Below are 23,696 nucleotides of genomic sequence, written 5' to 3'. Positions count from 1 at the left end.
GAGACCTAATAGTCATCTTCAGGAATAATGAGAATAAGATGACTGTTAGGATATAGTCGAAACGTTGAAATAAACTACTATCTCGAAGTTTCATTTTCGGACTTTTTCGTTATAATTGTGGGATTCTCTCCTCATCGCGTCAACACGGATATAGTGTTCTATCAATCGTGATATACGTACTTTATCTGAATCAAAAAACGATACCGGTTGATGAATATTAGCCGTTTTACGTAGAAGTTCTGCATCCGAGGACGATAAGATTTATAGCGCATATTCCACGATACCGTATACAGTGGCCGGATTCGTGCATCTTGACCACCACTATCTAGGCTATAGCCATTTCGGTCGAAAACTTCCCTTGTATTCTCATTTTGGCGGATTCGGGTCTTTGCATCGATAAACTTCCATACTACAATAGCCTATTTCTATCAGAAAGGTCACCTCGTCTAAAGCAACGTCGAATCTTATGATCCGCAAAGTATGACGACGTGTGAAAAGCCAACTCTGGTCAAATGGGAAATTCGAATTATATAAAAATATATAACTTTGCAGTTTTTGCTTCTTGTTGTTAAGACCTCAGCTTCAACCCTTAATCTTAAAAGCTTTGTTCTTCTATTTACATACAATGTATATTTCGGATAAATCACTTTAATAATAGTTACAATCATAATAATCATATCATGAACGAATCTATTCAACAATGGATATATAAAAAATTTCATTTCCAATTAGATTTTTGTACAAATAGAATTTTCATTAATATATATATATGATTTCAATATACCGTGTATACTTATTACATTTCGGCGGAATCAGAGAAGCGCGTGCGAAATTCAACATTACTATACGAGCATATAACTGACCCCTGTACATTCGCACGCGCCCATCGAATTTAAAATCAGATCAAAATTTCACGAATTCTCACAACGACATCCACAGCACAGCGAGACCCTACCTACATACAGAATTACACAATCACTGTTCTCCGCAACAGGTTTTAAAGGGGCGGTAACCCCTTTCGTTTTAACATCCACCCATCTGAAAATCAGCCATCTCTTATGAAATATCTGCTGCCCCTATTAGAGCGGATGTCAATATTCTATCAATGCTGATACACGAATACGAAAAATTGTAGATTACACCAAAATCAATTTCTGCATTCTGTAGGGGATCGAAGCCTTGCTACTTCACAACGAAGGGGCCGCCCTTTAAAATTCCAGCATACGAAGAACACTGACCATATGTAATTTACTTATTTTTCAACGGTCTATTTTACCGAGTTATCAAAATGTGCATATGAATTCACGGATAGAAAATACTGATATCGAGCCGTCGAAATAAATACACGTATCTTAAAGCAGTGTATATAACCTTGGAGCACACAAAGCTACAGCCGCCAATCACGCGTTTGTATTTATTTACGTGTAATTCCGAGTCAAATTAAACCACGTACAATATAGCACATAACTGAAGAACTTCATACACAGACAAATCCAACTCTTGAAAAAACCTCGAACTAGATCCGGAGTCGCATTTAACCCACGGAACTCTGGGTTCAGAGTCAAATTAAATCCACACAACTTTAGAACTGGATCTAGTCAGTAACCTGACTGTGGTTTAGTTTCACGATCGGATATTTTCATCAACCACATGTAAGCCAATCCGATAATAAAAAGCTTACCACCAACGATTAGGTAACTAACTAAACTGGATCCTGAGACAAATTAAACTCACGCTACTGCGGAACTGAATCCACAGTGGAAATTAATCCAAACAACTGTGGAATTGGATCCGCAGTCTAACGAGAACTACACGACTGCGTAACCGGGTCCCGGATCAAATAAAACCAACACAACTGTGGAACTGGGGGACGGAGTCGAAATTAACTCACGGCGTGCCGAGTCAAATTGTGGAACTGCATCAAGAAAATCTAAATATCCACAACAGACCCGGACAGACAGTATGCGCACAGTTACAGAGACGGAGAACGCGAAACCAATGATTAATCTCTAATATGAACTGAAGTGAAAAAAAACACGAAATAAAACTGGCATCAGCAACAAATAGAAATACAATAGATTCTTCTCTTAACTTGAATACAGTTGAAGTCCGTTATAACGCTGGCGGCATCCTTCTTAATACCAATGCTTACTAACATTTTGTCATTGAATATCTTTGTTCAATCGAACTCAAAATCGATAAAAATACCATTCTTTATGCGTGTATTTCATTTGTCCCGGACTGTGGCGTTACAAAGGACTTGAACTGTACTTTTCAGTTCGAATAATCTCTTGACTCCCTTATACAAATCTCAGCATCATATTACAACAACAGATTGTGTACCACTGTCTAATTCGGGAAAAACAAATTTCAGAACTATTCAAAAACAGAATGTGAATTAAGGCTTAAGAAATTGGTACCTTGTTTCTCATTTCTACTGACCCGACCAGCTGCCGCCTATCTACCTTGTTAATGATTATTTCTTACAATCGCGATCATGGTAACCGTAACAGATCCGGCAGTTATAGAAATGAACTGATTACGAAATTTCATCGCGGTTCGCTAAGTGACCCGGCCGATTAGGAGAAACAAGGCATCATCTTTTTAGCCTTAATTCCATAGCCATACCCGCATAATCACCTTTTTCAAAACTAAAATCTCGAAAAAATTGCAATATTTCATGAACGAAAACAAATTGATCACAATTGATTCTCGAGTTAGGAGGAGTCTACCGTATTCTGTTGCACGGCCCCTACGGATCGGTCATTCCTGGATATAAAGAGTTTTAAAGGAGAATATTTCAAATTTGGAGTCAGTGTCCGCAAGACTTTCATATCTCAATTACAGTAGACTCCTCATAAATCTGTACAGTTTATCTCGGTAAACTGTTTATTCGGTGGTTTTGTAAGCAATATCTAACACTACCTAAACTTGGTTTCTAATTTGGTAACCGCCTTATTGGGTGAAAACAAATCCTGGTCCTAACTGCATCGATTTAGGCGTAAGTTTATCATACAATACTACGCAGACATTTCTCAAAATTGAACAAGTTTTAAAGGAGTTTCTGACATTTTCAAAAGAGTTTCGAGCACCTTTAAAAGCATTTACAGTTCAGTTAGAGTTTTTAAGGAATCACGGAATCGTCTTCGCTCTGGAACGAATCTCAACTGCTGCAACACTCCGATGACGATTTAGTCGCCTGCTGGCCCGGCGTCGCGCCCGCCGCAGCCGGATCGGGAGCTCTCAGTTTCACCGAGTCGTCGGCGATGTTTCCCGCGTATTCGAGCATCTTCATGCCGCTGTTGTTCGGCTGAGTTTCGCACAGCGTGATCAACCGCAGCGCCACCTGCATGAACGCGTCCTGTATACCTGTAGATATAATCAAATCATGCGTATCGTAATTAAAAAGGAAAATCACGCATTACGATATCTGGTTTCAGATTGTAAGCGGAATTCTAAATAGAGCCTTAACCCTTTTAACACATTTACACCACAGACTTGTCGATCAATGAGGAGAGAATCCCACAATGTTAATAAAAAGTCCGAAAATGAAACTTCGAGATAGTAGTTTATTTCAACATTTCGACTATATCCTAATAGTCATCTTCAGGAATAATCATTATTCCTGAAGATGACTATTAGGATATAGTCGAAACGTTGAAATAAACTACTATCTCGAAGTTACATTTTCGGACTTTTTATTATCATTGTGGGATTCTCTCCTCATCGCGTCAACACGGATATAGTGTTCTACCAATCGTTGTCGATCAAATTTTTAGAGTGCACTTTTTCATTCGACAAAGATAATTGGCGCATCTAGCGTGGGAGTACACTTGATATTGTCTTTTTGAATATCAAAGTGATGTCAAAAGTCCTTCAAAATGTTAACCTTAAAAAAGATTCACCTAATATTGCCTTTTGTACTTCAAAGTGCCCTTTTGGGGTGTGACAAGTCCTTCAAAATTGGCCCCTCAGTGCGAGAGCGGGCCTAATATTGGCTTTTTGTACTTCGCCTCTTTGGGCGTAGTTAGGAAACACATTTTATGTTTATAATCTTGTACATACAAGTAAATAAATCATTCATTCATTACCGTTGTTTTCGAGAGCGGACGTTTCGAAATAGAGGGCGCCAATAGACGTGGCGTAGTCCTGCGCGATGTCTTTCGGAACTTCGCGTTCGTTTTCCAGATCATTTTTATTTCCTAATACGCACATGGCTGAAATGTATATATATACACAGGCGTTAGTAGTTCACGGGCATATATGTAACAGGAAGAAATTTCTGTCCTTCTCGAGATTCGAACTCTCGATGTCTGGCGTCCAAGGCGGACGCTCTACCGCTGAGCCAAAGGGAATATTCCCGCTAGCCGAGCTAGTAGGAACGCTGTTATACACTCTGACACATATAACACATGGAACGTAGAAATAAGAACGTGAGCTATCGGAAAGATGTCATCACAGTAGCATATTCGGGTTTATCATCTATTTACAGCCTGGAACTCCTTATTCAGCCCTTCATTCACATATAGCTACCAAGCGCCTTTTCAATCTCTAAAGTATTCTTCGGAGCTACTACTTTTGTCGTAAGATCAGTGAGTCAGGAAACACTGGACGCGTGTCCCGACCGAATAACACGGTTTACCAGGGATTCGAACCCTCCAACTCTCTATACATACCTATAGTCCCGTCTATATTGCGCTTGAGTTCTACAACAAAATAAACATAACCGTAAGTGATAGATTAAACATGAAGTTGATAAAACAGAAGGTAGTCGAGAAAAGGTAGACATTTGTAATGAGTCGCGTATAAAGGCTAGAATATTGAAGAAAAAGCCAAAACATTTGAAACACCCGAGATTTCTTCATTTCTCGATGACAGTTTCTAGTTGAAAGCGAAAAATTCAGTTTGACATTTTTTTCTAGTTTTTAACTGCAGACATTGTAGTCAATAGAATTCCGATTCTATTTTTCATTAATTGACGGTAGTTACCTTTAACCCACGTTTTGACATCTTCGAAACTTTCAGCGGACGTCAGATCAAACACGAGGAACGCCGCGTTCGCTTTACGATAATACATCGGAGCCTGTATAACAATTTAGAGTTTCGTTACAAGATAACAATTTCAGGGTTCAAAGCATCCATGACCAATCTCATTTAATGACTTTCAAGGACTTTTTACGCCGATTCCAGAACTTGTATATAATCGCCATGCCTAACCCTTTCAGTGCTAGCTAATTTTTGAACCCAGGGGCCGGTTGCGTAGTCATGGCTTTGACTTAAGACCGGTCTAAGACCAACTAAGTTCTATAGCCAATCTAACAACTTAAGACCAGTCTTAAGATTTAGGACCACTTTTTGACTTAAGTCCGACTGTTCAACTGGCCCCAGGTGTTGGAGGTAATTTGAATATTAAAAAAAATCCACCCCAGTGTGTTGTTCAATGGGCACCGCTAACTACAATGCAATGCGTTGTCTCGTTCGAAGTAACTAATATTTCAACATGATAAGTGCTGACATCTTTCAAACACGATGATTACTAATTACTAACTATAGACAAATGCCATACATACCATAGCCCTAAAACGCTCCTGCCCGGCCGTGTCCCATACCTGCAGTTTCACTCGGTAACTATCAATCGCTCTGCGAAACAAAACCACGAAAAATTTACAACAAATAACGACGACGTCGAGCCAAAAATCGATAAACAAAAATGAACTTACAATTTACAAGTGAAAAATGAAGCGCCGATAGTCGGCGTGGCGTTATGATTGTAGGCATTCGAAACGTACCGCACGACCAAACTGGTCTTACCCACACCTGCAAACAGAAGAGAAGACAAACTTCATGGAAATTCGTTGAGAAAACATGAACTGAATGCAGCGGCCCACGCCCGAAGGGTAAAGGCAATAGGGATTTGAGGCTGATGGCATCGCAAGGCTTTTTTTTATCAGTCCATCCGATTAATCCGGCCTTTTTTACTCAGACATGGCCGACTCGAGACTTTTGACAAACTCGAACGAAATGAAATTCATTTTTCTGACTTTCCAACCTCAACTCGTCAGACACCATCGCTTTTATCATATCATATCAATCATATCAAGTTCAGGAATTATTAGACAACAGGCCTTTTTCCTGATCGAATCTCTTTTAGGCCTTAGATATGCACATAATATTGGGTGGGTCAACAATTCTTCGATGTATCATCATCACGATAGCTGGCAACTGTTTCATTTTGTGCCCTCAGCTATCATGGGACTGACAAGCCCTTGGTGGACGAATTCAGAGTCCACTAGCCGCTGCGACCAGAAAAGTCTTTTTGCCTAAAATTTTGCCTAAAAACGACGAACGGGTATGACTGCAGTTTAGGTGTCCCTAATGGTTATGTACCTAACCCTTACCATAACACCATTCTTTAATAACACTAGCGCCACCCAGTGGATAGGTGACCCAAACTGCAGTTAGACCCAATCGAGACTTACCTTGTGAACCGAGCACGACGATTTTAGCTTCAATCGTTGTTATGTTGTTCGACATTTCTACTTCTGCTGTTGTTTCAGTTCTTTTCTCTTCCTAAATAAAGCTCAGCTCCTCATCTCCAGTTCAATGCGAATCAACTTTGGAAAAACCCGGAAAAATAACTATCAGACCAGGGCGACGATGTTGTTTTGTTTACTTTATTGCGACATATCTATTACGCCATTTCGAGAGTTGAAACGAACAAGGGCGCCGCCATATTTGTGTCATGTGACCCTTGGGCGTCGCCATTTTTGTTATCATGTGGTACATGTAAATTGCTAGTTGTTTCTTAAAACGATTCCTTTTTCGTCGAGGGATCATGATTTTCGACTAGATGAGAAATTATTTCTAAAACGCATTCGCCGTCTTCGAAAATACCCGGGTAAACACGATATTTATTACCGCCGCAACGAAAACACGTGCGTCTAAAACGGCGGCGGCCATTGTGAAAAATAATCCCCACTTCCGAGTTTACATTTCAGCGACGAAATAATCGCCGTTTTTTAGTTTATATCACGATTAAACGGTTTCGGTTTCAATTAAAAACGATCAGAGTTATTCGAGGGGATATTCGCGCCCGGCGTTCTGAATGTAAACAAAGCCCGAGGTGAAGGTCATCGGGGCGTTGGCGGTGAAGCGGCCGCCGCGGCGTAGTGATCGTTCGCTTACTCACTTGTACTACCCGTTATCCGGTGTTGTCGCTTTTAAAGAGAGATTAACCGCTTCGAATCGTGATTTTACCGCTAATAACCGCTAACAATCGCCGATTTCAGGTAGGAATTGAATTTTGACGCTTTCCACGTCGACGAGGCCTGCGTGACGCCCATTTCGCCCGTTAGTTCGAGCGAAAATCGGCTCCGAATCGAGAGAACAAATTTACGACGATTTCTCAATTCATTCATTTCCTGGTTCTATTTTCTGATTCTGTACGAAAACACAGATATTGACTGATTCAATGGTGACAATGATATATTTCGAAAATTGCCATCAGACCTGAACTGGCATACTATACCTCCGCCTAAGTTGTGTAGGGATATAAGTTTTGATGAGAGATCTGTAAATTTTCATATTTGGCCCCCCTAACTAAAAAAAATCGGTCATCATTTTTGGCCACCCATGTTTTACGCTTTTTTTAAATATTTAATTTAACCTCTCCGCACTGTGGCTTAAAAGGTATTTAAGATGGCGGCCACTGTGCAATGTGTAAGACCGAAGTAGGCCTAGGCCTATGATTATAAGTTCTACTTCTTTTTCTGGTTCTCTATATCGTCCGTCTACTTTCAAGACATGGTGACAAAAACCGTATAGGCCTATCTCCTTTCGACCGAGATATATTTGGTTTAGGCCTAATTTTGATGATGTAAGGCTGACATCTTTTCTCAATAAGGAGGTATCCTGGTCACTGAATTATAGCTCAATGATAGTGGCCAGTTTCAAAGGCGTACACGTGTGTACGTTCACCAGGGGGCGTTGAATATCGACATTGTCACAGATTTTTGCCCATATCAGACAGTGGAGACAGCGTCCCTGGACTCCTAAAGTCGTTAGCTATTTTTAATTAGTTTATGCCTTCTACTGATGGAGTTTGTCTTATTATACGTCATATTATCAATTACAAAAAAAAAACGTTACCCTGGGAATTCTAATTGGTGCCAACGCATATATATTATTGAAAAAACATTCAGCCCTCGCCGGTGTCGGTGTCGGTGGTAATCACTTTCGATATAGATCGTAACATTCTCTGCTTGTCTGGAGTGTTCTAGGACCCTCTGTCTGAACGTACTACGTTGCTGTTACATGTTCCGTATATATCCGAGTGAATAGCGTTTCTGTTTGGTTTCGCGACGTTCGGCGTTTGTAAATTCTCGTTAATGGCGGTGCTTGTCTTTCGTTATAAAAGGTAGGCCAATCCGCTCTTCGTTTGTTTTATTCGCGGCGCGTCTCGCTCGAGGGCTCTTCAATTCGAACATTTTTGATAGCTTTTTTTAGTTTCCTTTTGCGATTAAGTTTCATATACGACGATTTATGTTCAGGGCTCTCAGTAGTAGGACCGTCGTCGCTGAAGTCCGAAAGCGATTTCTTAAGTCTTGAATTGTTAGAGATTGTCACTAGAACTTAGATGGTCTTGGATTGATGGTCTTGGTCTGTGCAACCGGACTCCAGGCATATTAATAAAGCCTTATTCTCAATTCATTACTGCTAGTTCATTGACTGTGATCGATTTCTGTTTACCGTTTACAAACTGCTCCCAAATCAGTAACAATCAAGTCAGTACACTAGTAAACAACTTAAAAGGTCCCCAATTGTAAATACTAATACTAATTGACATTCATACAGCACAAGAATCCTTAGATTCAATCCAGCTTGTTCATTCATTGTTTTACACAATGTTTATATTCCCCGAACCTCTTACTGTCATCTCGATCTGGGGAGATGTAATGTGAGAGGTCCTCATCGAGCGCTCAGGAGTCATCCACTGACCTTAAAAATCAGGGAAAACTCAGTGAATTGGACAAGTTTTTCCAAAAACCTGGAAAACTCGGGGAATTCGAATAATGTTATTGGCCACATTTTTCTCAATTAGTACATAATTCGATGAAAAACGAATGAATTGCAAAATTCTAAACATAGATATTTCTCTGATACACTGGGGGGGGGGGGGGTTGATTTTGTGTAATAGCATGGAAAAAACGCCCTGATATATCAGGCCAGGTAGCCATTTACTTTACTTCGGGCATGTACAACAATCAGGGTTCGAACTGCCGCGACCCGAAGTCGTTAGAACTGGTAGAAATTACCGTAATTTCTTTAACAAGATCACCTCGATTCGACGGACGGACGTTTCTTAAAAAGAAGGGTTAATACAGAGGAATGTTGTGTAACGTGTTAAACAGAAGACGTTTAGTAGTTATATTATTAATAATAATCCAGTCAGTCTCAGTCAGTCAGTGTTGTAGAAACGCCGGTATCTGCCAATAACCGGCGCGCGCTGCTCGCGGCGTCTTCTGTCAGAGTGAGTCATCCGAAATGTATTCATACCTCGCATCTTACAGGATAAATACGTATTCTATATTGGTACTTAAACCCATGAAAAAATGTTTTTTTTTTCTCGAAAAGAAAGTTCCCTTTCCGTCGGGTTAAGATATATCGAAACGCGTGGTTTTAACTTCATGCTGCTTTGGTTTTGACCCTAGTGTTTTCATTCCGACGGTCACTACAGTTGGACGAGGTGGATCTAAGAAAATTGGAAGGTCCAGAAGAAATGACCGATGCATTTTTCCGATAAAGCGAGGTGTCCTACGTGCTATTTTTGTCTTCCCGGAAATTGCGCAACCTCGGTTGGAACGGAAGGAAGGTCGGGGTCCGGACCCCGAGACCTCCCCTGAATCCACCTTTTTGGGCGAAGGGACGAATAGGTTTTTCGCGATGCTATTTCGAGCTTTTCACCTCTTCTGATCCTCGCATAATGTCTCGTTAAAGCCGCTAATTAAAAGTATTCGATGTTATTTCGACAGATTTTACTCTGGTTAATGGCATTTTAAGGCGATAGATAAATAAAGCTCCCGCTTAATCATTAATATGCGATTCGGTTCACTAACCTTCGACAAGGAAGTATTAAATAGTATAGTAACGAGAACCTCTGGAGTCAGTTCTGCTCAAAGGTTCATAACCATGCCGGATAAATACCCGTAATAACAATGAACTTTTAATCATCGCTATGTCAACAATCCACTGGTCGAATCTAACCTTGGAGCAATCATTCGATGATTACTCCAAGCTCTAACTAAGTTTCGAGCTACCAGCCCCTGGCAACTTGACACTCAAAGCCTGCAGTCCATTCTCTAGGGATTATCTCCGAAGTCTTTAAGGCGATAATGACGTGACATGTCGATTATAATTAGGTCTATTTTAATTAGTCTCTCGTATATAGATTATTTTTCTAAGGAGGTTATTTTTAGAGGCGATTACCGACGGCGGTGGATTACCGTTCGATACGCTGATCGACGGATGATTACTTCGTATCGATTCGATCGGTCTATCAGTCGACAGTCGGGTTTTTTAGGCGTGGTCGGTGATCGTGTTCGTCGTGTGCCTCGATTGAACCTTCTAGTACGTCGCGCTCCTGTGGGTGTCTTAGAATACTGTGTCGAACTGCTGTGTTTGTTCACAGGGAGAAATGTCCCCTGATTGTCAGATCCGGTCCCGTGTTGTCCCTTGATTATGAGGAACGGTCTCTGAAAATGGTTTACTGTCACCTGATTGTCGGGAACAGTCTCTGAAAGTGGTTATCTGTCCCCTGATTGTCAGGAACAGGAACAGTCTCTGAAAATGGCTTACTGTCCCCTAATTGTCAAAGGAACAGTCTCTGAAAGTGGTTTTCTGTCCCCTGATTGTCAGGAACAGTCTCTGAAAATGGCTTAGGCCTACTGTCCCCTGATTGTCAGTAACAGTCTCTGAAAGTGGTTTTCTGTCCCCTGATTGTCAGGAACAGTCTCTAAAAATGGTTTACTGTCCCCTGATTGTCAGTAACAGTCTCTGAAAGTGGTTTTCTGTCCCCTGATTGTCAGGAACAGTCTCTAAAAATGGTTTACTGTCCCCTGATTGTCAGAGGAACAGTCTCTGCAAGTGGTTTTCTGTCCCCTGATTGTCAGGAACAGTCTCTGAAAATGGCTTACTGTCCCCTGATTGTCGGGAACAGTCTCTGAAAATGTCTTACTGCCCCCACTCTCGGGAACGGTCTCTTGATAGTGGTTGCCTAAACGTTAAGGCTTCAATTACGAAATTCCAGTAGACAGATATACGTATAAAAATGACAGGCCTAGCTTTCCCTCCCGGAACGCACGTTGTTTGTTGAAATTGATTTATGATAATTGGTGCCTGTTGTTTGGTTTTTGTCGTCGTAATTAGTTCGCGAGCGAAGCCCGGCGCGCGCGCGCGTAATGCGTTCTAATTTCATACGACTCGATATTTATGGCGTTGTTTTTGGTGACACTCGTTAAGAGAGGTCCGGTTTAAAGAGGACCTCTTCGCGTATGAACGGTTTCTCGCGTTATCTTCTATCAGTCACTCGATCGGGCTAAAATGATAATAAGACGATACCTTGTTTCTCCTAATCGGCCGGGTAACTTTTAAAAACTGCGATAAAATTTTTGTAATCAGTTCGTTGCTATAGCTGCCGGATCTGTTATGGTTAACGTGATAATAATTTTTAGAATAATTAGTAATGTACAGGGTAGATACGTAGGTGGTCGGCCGGGTCGACGTTTAAACTCAGCAGAAATGATAGAAACAAAGTTATCGATTTATCTAGCCTTATCCGTACGAAATTGGCTCGATCAATGGGAAAACCCTCTCATACTCTATTTATTCGCGTTAGACCGACGACGACCTGTTGATATGACGCTGTTGTTTTGGGTTGCGGTTTCGATTCTTAGATAATCGCTCGTCAACCGGAACATACCTGTGCGTAGGTCTCGGTATATTAGCACCTATACGATTAGCACCGTTTATAGTCAACAACTTGGTTGGTCGCGTTAAGTAATACGTCCCGATATATCCTATGATCATATTCATAGGAAAGAAGGAAATGCCCCCCCCCCCTTCTTATTGACAATACAAATATCAATTTAACCATAAACAACTACCTATGAGGAAATTCATTGAAATATTTCGATTCCTGTCGATAGGTGCTAGCTACTACGTACGTTTCAACCAACTCCGATATTTTTGTCACACTCGATATCCGTTCTTGAGATGGGTATAGTATGATATTTTTTTTCTCATTTCGATTGCCGTTTCTATCTCTCTATAATGGTTATACCATTGACTCGTTGGTCTCTGAGAGTTATGAATGAATGATTTATTTATGAATAATATGTACAAGATTATAAACATAATTTCTTTGGATATAATTTCATAGATAGATAGGTACATAAGAAGGATAACCCCAAGCCCTAGGGGCTGAGCCTGATCGGGGGATTACCCTGGTAGTTGTGTCTATGGTATATAACCAGCCATTTCTGTTAACCAAAGTTTGTAGACTGGTGCGAGGTGACCACTTATATGTGACTTGCTTTTTTCCTGAAATATTACCTGAATTGATCCGCTAAGAATCCGATCAATTAACACAGTCAAATACGTAAGGCATAGACGGAAACTGTTTGATTTTACGCGCGATTTAGCAAATCTTAACAAATACTTCCCTGACTTGAAGCTTTTTTACGAAATTCTCTGACATTTTTAAAGAAAAGAAAATTCCCTGTTGTGTCCTTGATTTCCCTGATCTCCAGATAAGTGGTCGCCCCGTGGTATTAATTCGAGTTAGCGGAATAAAAAAAACTCAATTGAGTTTTATACCGTAAGGCGTACGAAACCTGGGCCTAGTGTGGTGTATGAAGCCACTACTACTCTCATCTCAAAGGACAGATGTTTCTCAAAGACCTCGATGTTGTCAGTGGGTCTTGTGTCGTTGTGAGACACCTCCTTCAGGGCAATACGATTTTAACAAGCTCGACACGTGATATAATGAACATTTCAACAGCTATAATCATTATGGATCAGTTAGAACGGGATATGGTATTTCTATGCGGCTATTGTCCGTGTCACGAGGCAGTGGCGGGAATCAGCTGCTTACACCAGCAACTCCTCTCTCACCTTACTTAACTGAACCTATAAGCCTAATTCCTATATAACGCGTACACAATTAAACGACCTTCTGATAGGTTTATACATTTCGATGAGGAAAAGGTGTTTTCAAAATCCTCTATCAGTTTTTCTTCGTTTAATTGTAGGTTTTATTCTCAATTGTCTACGAAAACCAAAATACCTTTAGATATTTCCTCTCCTATTATAACGGGGTCCCTTTATACGACTCCTTGGTTCAATAAGAAAACTCCTTCCTAAAACGGAAAGTGTTTCTAAAAGAGCTTGAAACTCCTTTGATTCGAGCAAATTGTCGGAATCTCCTTTTTTAAACTCCTTCAATTTTGAGAAATAGGGTGCGAAGATACTTGAGTAGTTCAGTAAATTTAGGGGTTAGTAAACCGTGCCAAAATTGGTACAGTCGGGACCAGGATCGCTCGCGTGGTAGGAAGAAAATCTCAAGGTTTTTCTCCTCGAATTCTTCAGAAAAAGAAGAATCTGAAAAAGAAGCGTACAAGATCTCTGCGGATGAATCATCGTCGACCTCCGGGATTCTGAGTCAGTCGTTATTCGGTAGAACATTCCTCGTCTTCGCGATCGATGGATTTATTCGTGTTTAATTCGGTTTCATTTCGATTCCATCTTCTTACTCGTCATTTCGCGAAGCGCGCGAGCGTGCTGTCACACACAATCTCTGGTGACTTTTTGACCGATGTTGTTTTTGAATTCATGTCACTCCGCTCGCTTTATGCAGGGTCGCGGGCCCTGAAAATCAGGGACAGGTATAATTCTACCCCGAGTTGGTGTCAAATACTGAGTAAGAGTTTGTGAAATACAGTCGACTGTGTCTCTTACTGCGGTAAAGTTAAGACTGGTGAAATTCTATCCCGAGTTTGTGTCAAGTACTGAGTAAGAGTTTGTGAAATACAGTAGACTCTGTCTCTGACTGCGGTAAAGTTGAGACTGGTAAAATTCTGAATCCTGAGTTGGTGTCAAATAATGAGTAAGAGTTTGTGAAATACAGTAGACTCTGTCTTTTACTGCGGTAAGGTTGAGACCGGTAAAATTCTACCACGAGTTTGTGCCAAATGCTGAGTAGGGTTGCAGTAGTAGCCTATATAGAAGTAAAAGGCCATGTTGGTTGAGTTAGATTCAAATACAGATACAACTACGACATTGCGAAATGTTGAAGACTCTGTGTCCTGTAGGAAAAAGTTGTCACTGATATAAATCGTGCAGTAAAGCATGGGAAAAACTCTTTCACGCTTTAAGTCGGGGTTGGGGGAGGCGTTGACGATTAAGAGTTTAGTAGTCTATCTATCAATCTATCTCATACTGGTTGAGCCCCTGAGAAGAGAAAATTGATTAGTATATGACATCCTCTTTATCTAATAGTTGAATGAGTCACACGACGACGTCGACTGATGCCTTAAGCTCTATTCGTTTCTCCTGGCCGGGGCTGAATCGAGATTCCTTCGATTGATTCTTCTGTAAATCAATGCAGGGGCAAATCGATGATTGTTGATACGTTCGTTCGTTACCAGCGTGACCACGGAGTTGTATGAGAACTGAAGTTGTTAGTAGTAGGTGTACGTCTATAAACAAACATCATCTGTCTGCGAGAACGCGTGAATGTCTGTGGATTGCCTAACAGCGCTACATATGTCGTAATTCAGGGTGGTATCATAGGTACAGGTACTTCAATCTCGCTTCGATATAGAATCCCGTTCTAAGAATGAAAAAATACCCAGGGCTGTAGTTTATTCGACGTTTTGACTTTATCCTACTACATGTGTGATCTCCAGGAATACTGTATTCCTTGAGCTAGGCCTAGTAGTTGACGTTTTGACTATATCCTTCTAGTCATGTTAAGCAATACTGTATTCCTCGAGCTAGTAGTTGACGTTTCAACTATATCCTACTAGTCATCTTCAGTTTTTGAAAGTGTGCTGATAATATGTCTAATGACCGGTGTTTGTAGTTGATTGTTGATAAGAAATGTGTCTGTTCTTGTGAATCACTGAACACATGTGAAGTGTGGACGATCAGTTTTTGAAAGTGTGCTGATAAAATGTCTAATGTCTGGTGTTTGTAGTTGATTTTTGATCAAAAAATGTGTCTGTTTTGGTGAAGCACCGAACACACGCGAAGTGTGGACGATCAATTTTTGAAAAGTGCGGCGATAAAATGTCTAATTCTAGTTGTTTATAGTTCAATTTTGATAGCGAAACGTATCTCAGGTGAAATGAAGCCTAATTAGGACGATGAGAGAACTGCGCGTCTAACGATATCCTCTGACCTATACCTAACCTCACCCGAAACGCATTTTACGTCTATCTCGCGACGAACGTGACTCATCGCAATAATTATTCCGACTTTGTTATACACTGTTACGAATAATAACAGTCAACATCGTTTTTTTGCCGAAACAAAAAAATCATATTTACTCGTTATTATTGCCTATTGATGAACCGGGATGAACTAGGAAGTCCGTGTATGTACACAGCGATCTATCGCGTTTACATATATGTCATTATTTTGAAAGGTAATTTTTTTTTTTTAGTTAAGCCAGCAGCCAGCCTTTAATATCGTACGTTTGCGTATTGTGGGCGTTCTTCGTGGAATTTATCATATTTTTTCGCTCCCTTTTTTTTAACCATTCTTATCACGAGGTATCAACATTAGGTCTATCGTAGTATACCGGTCTGTGTAACGCTGGTGTAGGGTATGTTTCAACATCATTTCACTAAAGGATTTACTACACGAAATCTGAAAGATATAAGGTTATTATCTTCGCCGTCGTTGTTGTTCGCGGGTTAGTTCGGAAGCGTCGAGCTTCTTTCATAGTCGGTAGCCAGTTTCGACGTTTGAAGTCGCCCCACGTTACTGAAGCTCTCACCAGGATGTTTTGAAATGGGGATCGACCCCGTTATTTATTTGATCAGTAGTTTTGGTCTGATTTGTTATGATTTGGTGTCCATTTTATAGATAAGCCCACCACCCGCTGCAGCAGCGAAACGGGGCGTTCGATTTTGAAATCGGAAATCGAAGTACGGATATAGCCGTGCGATCGGCGGTCGAATTTATTAGAATTGTTCGTTTGCGAAGCGCGTGATTGGAAATTTCGGTTCCAGTCGGCTTCGGGATATTCGCCGCAGACTAATTCGTTGAGGGCAGCACCCGTTGTTCGGTCCGGCGCGGTGATGGATATCCGGTTGTACAGGATATCGATGGCAGACACCTGTTGATCGGAACCGAGTGTACGCGCGCGCGTGTGCATACACACGCATTACTGCCGAGCTCAGCGCGATACTAGAATAATATCAATCGATATCGCGAGTCGTATTTCGAAAAACCAGTTCGAACGCACGACACAACGATCGCGATTAAAACACATTCAGACGCTCGCTGTCGTAAGTACGAAGCTTCGATATTATTACCATCGGAATTATCTGGTATTCGTAGTTCGATTTCGATTAGAAATCTCGCTGGTGAAGAGCCTCTGAATGCCTTTGAAGTGTGGACGATTACTTTTTCAACATATGCTTATGTAATGTCTGATGTCTGACATTACAATTGAAAATATCTCAGGTGAAGCACTGAACACATGTTAAGTGTGGACTATCAGCTTTTGAAAGTGAGCTGATAAAATGTCTGTTGTTTGTAGTTAAATTTCAATTAAAAATGTCTCAGATGAAGTCCTGAACACAAGTGAAGTGTGGGCGATCAGTTTTAGAAAGTATGCTGAAATGTCTTATATCTTGTGTTTGAATCTAAAATGTCTCGGGTGAAGTACTGAATGACCGTGTGGACGATCAGTTCGCTGATCGGATAAAATGTCTTGTCTGGTGTTCGTAGATCATATTTGATTTAAACTGTCTCTGGTGAAGTCCTGAACACATGTTAAGTGTGGACGATCACACAAGGCAAATATAGAAAGAATGGCGAAGGAGTAGGACAATAGTGAAAGTGCCCGTAAAACTATCGCGGTTAAATTCAGTTGCCATCTCCATCCCGATCGTGCCATTCCGGCCGGTTCGGCAGCGTAGGACTCGAAAGAGGATATCGTCGATGATTAACCGTCGACGTAGTCGCCGCTGCTGGAGTTGTTGTTATATTATTGTTGTGTATAATTAAGTCAAAAAGCAATCGCCGGTCGTCGTCCGTAATAGATAGAGCTGTCAGATAATGGAGATGTATGCCATTAGTCGACGATGATGATGATAGTAATGAACTCCGGAATGTGTCCATTTTAATTTATCCGTCGTAAGCACCGCCGGTCTATAGGGTGGCGGCGAGGTTCGCGTCTAACTCTATGCGGCGCGTTAATAACTACCGCTGTTCGTATTGTGTTATTACGGTTTATACGCGCGGTAATCAGTCGTAAAGAATTTGCCCTTTAAACGCCTGGAATGACGTTACCGCGCGTGTTGATAATACGGCCGAGCTCCCTGTAAGTTGTCGAATAGTCGAGATGATCGTTATTATTAGTATTACCCGAATTAGGCTATTATTACTAGCAGTGATGGGACACACTAAAGCCTAGCTCGACAACAGTGAAAGTATTAGAACGGTTTTAGAGGAAATTCTCCGACTTAAACACCTCTATCACGATTGGTAGAACACTATATCCGTGTTGACGTGATGAGGAGAGAATCGCACAATGATAATAAAAAGTCCGAAAATGAAACTTCGAGATAGTAGTTTATTTCAACGTTTCGACTATATCCTAATAGTCATCTTCAGGAATAATGAGAATAAGATGACTATTAGGATATAGTCGAAACGTTGAAATAAACTACTGTCTCGAAGTTTCATTTTCGGACTTTTTATTATCATTGTGCGATTCTCTCCTTATACACCTCTAGTTACACATTTTTGATGATACAAATGTATTTTCTTGGTATGATTTCAGGTGCTATCGGTGGTGCCATCTATTGAGAGATGAGTGAAGTGATGGTTTGTTTCAGGTGCTGTATAACCCAACAGCCGCAGCCGGTAAGTCTTAACTACGACTGTAGTATGCTTCAATCCGTTCACCCCCTTCGCCGGCTTCCCCATCAACCCCTGGCAAATGTGATGCTGATTAGGCTAAAAAAAATTGATACCTTGTTTCTCCGCTCTGCTGAGCTTAAATGTTGACCCGGCCGGCCGCCTATCTACCCTATACATTACTTTTTTTTAAATCGTGATCAATTTCACCATAACAGACCCGGCCGCTATAGAAATGAACTGTTTATAAATTTTATCATATTTTACAAAAATGACCCGGCCTCTGCGGAGAAACAAGGTATCATTTTTGTTTAGCCTTAGTCTGAAGCAGTCAATTATTATGTATCTAGGGCTGTTGTGTAAAGGTGTGATTTTAGTGCGGGAGTACACCTAATACTGCCTCTTTTGGACATCAAAGTGTCCTTTCTAGATGTGACAAGTCCTTTAAAATTGGCCTCCAGAACCGCCCCTGTGTATGTGCCTAGTCGGTCACTTAAAATGTCCCGTGTTTGTAGTTCATTTTCAATTAGAAATGTCTCGGACAAAGTACCGATCACGTGGATCACTGATTGCTTCGATGATCATAAATCGCCAGAACGATGTCATCGAAGCGGGTGATATTTAAACGGCGATGTTATTCGTTTCATTCCTAGAAGCGGCGAAGACGTATCGACAGAAGTATGATCGGTCAGCCGACCGATTTCAGACACACGGGCCACATCGGCTCCGGGGACATGGAGAACGGCGCCGGACCCCATAAAACTAACGTAAGTCGCGTATCTCATTTCCTCCCCGTCCTCCTCGGGTAGGAATTCGAACCTGGTGGCATCGTTGGACGCCACAACATGTAAGGAACCCTGCCACACTAGACCATGTTGTGCATAGGTACATGCGCAGATTTGCAGCACCAATCAGATTGTCCGAGGCATAATCGTTGAGACAAATTTCACAGAAACTATAAATGGAAAAACCCAGGCTGAAATAAGATAGGATTTCTGATTGGCTAATAATAACATAATCTAAGCTGTGTATGTAAATGCAGTCTAGTGTGTCAGGGTTTCTTACTGTGTCTGGGTCTAGTGATGCCATCAGGTTCAAATCCCTACCGAGGGTAGGATGAGCGAGCGCTAAGTCCCTCGTCTTTCCGCTAGTTTTTCTATAATTCATCTCGTTTTTTTTTTTCTTTCGCAGTTTTCGTCGTTGCAGACTCAGATGTCCGGTAAAGGGGGCTACAACGCCGTCGCGCCGGTTAACGTACAAATCAAAGTGATAGATCTTTCGCCGCAGCCGATGACGACGGTCGCCTCGTGATGTTCGTCAGGTTAGTAGTAGTAGTAGCGCGATACCGACCCCGACTAGTCGATAGACTCTCACGCGGTTCCTACAATTCCTTGGTTCCTTAAAAACTCGTAAACGATGAAAATGGTGCTCGAAACTCCTACAAAATGTCCGAAACACCGTCAATTTTGAGAAATAGGCGATTAGAAATGAATCAGGCGGTTATTGAATTACGAGAAACCTGGGGCCAGTTGCACAGTCGTGACTTAAGTCCAAGAGTCGTCTTAAATCTTAAGACTGGTCTTAAGTTGTTCGATTGGCTATAGAACTAAGTTGGTCTTAGACTGGTCTTAAGTCTAAGTCATGACTATGCAACCAGCCCCTGGGCCCGGTTTTATAGACTGGTATTAACTTTAACCCGAGGGGGTTATTTAAATTCAAAATGAAGTAAACCCCCGGGTTAAAGTTAATACCAGTCTACAAAAACCGGACCCAAGTGTACATAGGAAAAGAATAAGCTTAAATAAAAGCACCGAATTGCCGGTTTACCCAGTTTAACAGTACAGATTAAGTAGTAGTCCACTGTCATTGGGCTGTGAAAGTGATGCAGACGCTTCCTCGAAATTTTCTCCTCCAAAATCCCTTCAAAACTCCTTATATCCAGGAATGACCGATCTGTATGGAGCCGGAACCTGGGTAGTAATTTCAAATGTTTCAATAGTTCTTTCTGCTTTCTCGTCGCAGGTACGCTGCCCATCGGATGCTTTCACTACTAGGAATCATTCCCGGCTATCGAACGCGCCTCCCGTCTACACCTATCACCCCTCGCGTCGCGACGGCGAAAAAAACATTACACGAACTATACGGTCTAGTCCGCCGGGCGTGTGCATACGCGCGCGAGACCGAGGGGTGACGGGTTGCCGGTGTGCGCGCACGCGAGCGTGTGCGTATATATATATAAACTATAACGATGTGTGTATTATTCCGTGCGCGCGCGCGATACCCGAAAGCAATGACGGAAAAATCATCATCATGTGATATCGACGCGCCGCCTAGTGTCACAATTGCGAACTGATGTTTTAAATAGCCCGTTTTCGCCGTGTCGGCGATTCGTTCGTCGTCTGGTGCGTTAAATCGGAACTATCGGATGAATCGGTTGATTATATTTAACGAATGGATTTTAAGCTGTGATGTGTGTGCGTTTCAGATGCGTTGTAGAGGGCGTTTATTTCGCGTGTTAACTTCGAGTCTGGTTTCACGAAAATGTTTTTACGTTTAAAACGGTCCAAGCTGAATTAAAGTTGTTAAGAGTTAAGAGTTGAACCTTTTCAGTACATCTACACGGCAGTGCGATGTATTTAAGTGGTGATGGTCTTTGCTAGTACACCGCGCCGCAGTGTATTGACGTTATTAGTAATGTGGTGTATTCAATATTTCACTAAGATTGACAGGTGCTGCCATCTTTCAATAGAGATATAAACTAATTATTAATATCACCAATACATTAATTCTTTGATGAACGATGGCAGCACCTATCAATCTTAGTGGAATATTGGCAACTAACAATACACCGTGCCGCGGTGGACAGGTGCTATAGCGGTAAACCCGTCTTACGATGCACAGGGGTGGAATTTTTCGGAATTTTCAAATTATTCCCTGCACTTTCGGCAATTGATTAGTTGGTTGGCACTGAAAGGGTTAACTAATTCGTGAAACTGGCCTTTGTATTTGATGTATGTCTTATATTGTACACTAGAGCCACCTCACTTGCCGCGGCGAAGGGTTCATACTACTGATGGCCGATTCCTCGGAAACTTTCCCAAAACCGAGAAGAAATTTATTCCTCCTTTTTTACGAACTCGCTCCTAAACTTCTCGAAACTTGTCTGATTTTGGTCGACTTATTTCCGCATTGCGGATGTACTTCTGTCTGGCGTAGTAACCATCGACTTAAGATATGTAAAGGGGCCTATGCCAGGTGGATTTAGGGGCGTGCCGACCCCCGCCTTCCCGTTGAGGTAGCGCTTTTCGTCGCGTAACATCTGCTAGTAGTATGAACCCTGCAGTAGCTTCACCGAGGTTCTTAAGATTTAAGGAAAAGAAAAATCAACGTCCTTGTCGTATTGACCAATTTCAACGTCTACGCCCTGCGTCGCCAAACAACAAGCGTCTATTACTTATAACTACTGGCTTTAAACGGAAAATTACTGCTCAATAATGATTATAATAATAATTATTATTATCATTATTATTATGAAAGTTTATACTGATATATTGTATTATCTGTCGCGTCGTCTAAAAAAAAAAAGAAGAATGTTTTATAAAAAGAACGGGAAAATGGATAATTATATTTTATTTAGAAGCAAGAATACGCCATTTTATCGCGTATTATTATTCGGTAGGCCGCTCGGTTACGGTTTGAGCTTACGAGCCAAAAAATGGAGAGTTGCGAAAATTTTATTCCGATGAGAAAACGTTTTTAAAAATTTGCTAAGACGGCAATTTCAGCAAGGGTCCCTACGACTCCAAACTCCTTTTCAACTCAAACTTCAATTTGGTAAAATAGGCAATTAGAAATGTTTGTCTAGTTTGTTATTGTACTGTAGGGGGTCATTCATTTATTACGTACGCATTGGGGGAGGGGGAGGGGTCAGTGCAATTGCGTACTGTAATGCTTAATGTATATGAAAGAATGGCCGATTTTGCGTACAGAGGGGGAGGAGGGGGGTTGGAAAAATTCAAATTTTATGCGTAGGTTATGAACGAATGATCCCTAGACTACACCTAAATCAGTTTAGAAGTCTACGGTAATTGGGATATGAAAGGGATATGGACAATTCCGCGAAATTCGAAATTTTCTCCATCCTGGAATAACCGATCGGTAGGGACCCCTTAATACTTAACTAATAAACGGTTAGCGGGTAAAAAAAAAAATTATTGTTGAAAATCTTCTAATTTTTGTTTTCGTTTCGTTTTTAAAATGGGGGTTATTATTATAATACAACGCGCGCGTGTGAATGGATTATTATTTTCATGTTATCCGGTTAAATTAAATAGATATAATTATTAATCGATTAATTTGATTTCAGCTGTGATGGATGTTTTATTTAAAATGCTGATGCTTTTTTAAAAATTCAGTTCGTTATAATTAATTCTTTTAATTCCGCCGAGCTTTTTCATCGTTTCGGGTATCAATTACGCAGCCTGGAACCCGCTTCTAAGATATTCGCCATTTTCGCGTGTGCGCAGTTTGGGTAATCGCTTTTTTAAAGCGTGCCGATAGAATATCTAGTGAAGTCCATCCTCGCTTGCCAGGGTTTGATTGCCTTCCGTGGAGAAAGCTCGCGCCGACACAAACCCTGGCCACTGTTCCTTCTTGTCGTAATAGACCAGGAATGAAGGCAAGCGAGGATGTCTTAAGCCTGGTGTTCGTAGAATCTTCAATTTTTAATGTCTCGGCTGTAGTGAGATCAGTTTTTGAGCCGATAATGTCTAATGTCTGGTGTTTGTAGTTCATTTTCTTTTTGAAAAGGTCTCCGGTGACCAAAAATTGATTGATGGGGATGAAGAATCAAATGTCTGAGGGAGGTGCCGGGTCCAGGCTGCCGCGGTCATACGAATTCCGATTATGAAATGCGCGCATTAAAATTGCTAAGGCTTAGAAGGCTAAGTCGAACGTAGTGAGCTAGAAAAAGGGCCCGAATAACTCGAATGCAACTCGGGCTTTTAACATGGTCGTCGTTTGAATCGACCTTTCCCGATCAGCCTTATACAAAGTGAGTCTCTGATGATCCAATGTCTTGTGTTATGCGTATGAGTGTATTTAGAATAATAGTGTTCATAGCTGCCAACAGGTGTCATTATCATCGTCGTCGTCTGATGAATTTTAGCGAGTACCGAATTTTTTTTTTTTTAAACGTTAGTTTTAGGCAGGCGGTGTATTTTATCTCCTCCTCGGGACACGCTACACGAAGAATATACTAGTTTAATCGATGAATTGCGCGTAAATTTATTTGTTAGTTTAAATTTCATTTCGTTTGTTGTAAATAATAATGTAATAATGATTATCATGTTATGATAACGATAATATAAGTATCTCTATGAATGAAGTCGACTGTTTTGTTGTTATCGTTTCTTTTAAGGTCTCGATTCATGGCAAAGTCCTCGATGTATATCTTCTACTGTAGGAACGGTAGATTACACGTGTGAATGGCCTCGCAGCTGTCGTTGTATTAATGTTTCGCATTTTCTTCTCGTTTATCGTCTTTT

The 23,696-nt window shown here is 41.1% G+C and overlaps 2 protein-coding genes across 7 annotated transcripts; one reads left to right on the top strand and one right to left on the bottom strand.

Moving 5' to 3' along the window:
- Nucleotides 1-687: 687 nt before the first annotated feature.
- On the bottom strand, nt 688-6,937 carry LOC141914271 (ras-related protein Rab-31-like). The gene is made up of 7 exons (XM_074805536.1): nt 6,480-6,937; nt 5,721-5,817; nt 5,571-5,640; nt 4,990-5,083; nt 4,677-4,706; nt 4,092-4,217; nt 688-3,369 (listed from the first exon to the last, which is right to left on the bottom strand). Exons 1-7 carry the CDS (start codon nt 6,532-6,534, stop codon nt 3,164-3,166), a joined length of 678 nt encoding a protein of 225 aa, XP_074661637.1. The 5' UTR covers nt 6,535-6,937; the 3' UTR covers nt 688-3,163.
- Nucleotides 6,938-7,195: 258 nt separating this feature from the next.
- On the top strand, nt 7,196-23,536 carry LOC141914275 (CDC42 small effector protein 2-like). 6 transcript variants are annotated; one of them, XM_074805544.1, is made up of 5 exons: nt 7,196-7,289; nt 18,074-18,156; nt 18,804-18,917; nt 19,342-19,471; nt 20,173-23,536. In XM_074805544.1, exons 2-4 carry the CDS (start codon nt 18,103-18,105, stop codon nt 19,459-19,461), a joined length of 288 nt encoding a protein of 95 aa, XP_074661645.1. In that variant the 5' UTR covers nt 7,196-7,289; nt 18,074-18,102; the 3' UTR covers nt 19,462-19,471; nt 20,173-23,536. The 6 variants fall into 6 exon arrangements, with proteins under 6 accessions (XP_074661645.1, XP_074661651.1, XP_074661647.1 ...); XM_074805550.1 differs by lacking the exon at nt 7,196-7,289 and adding an exon at nt 8,284-8,416; XM_074805546.1 differs by lacking the exon at nt 7,196-7,289 and adding an exon at nt 15,834-15,941.
- Nucleotides 23,537-23,696: the final 160 nt, after the last annotated feature.

Source organism: Tubulanus polymorphus, chromosome 12, assembly GCF_964204645.1.
Source record: "Tubulanus polymorphus chromosome 12, tnTubPoly1.2, whole genome shotgun sequence".
Lineage (NCBI taxonomy): Eukaryota > Metazoa > Nemertea > Palaeonemertea > Tubulaniformes > Tubulanidae > Tubulanus > Tubulanus polymorphus.
The sequence above is the reverse complement of the archived record's forward strand: the minus strand, read 5'-3'. Positions and strand labels throughout refer to the sequence as shown.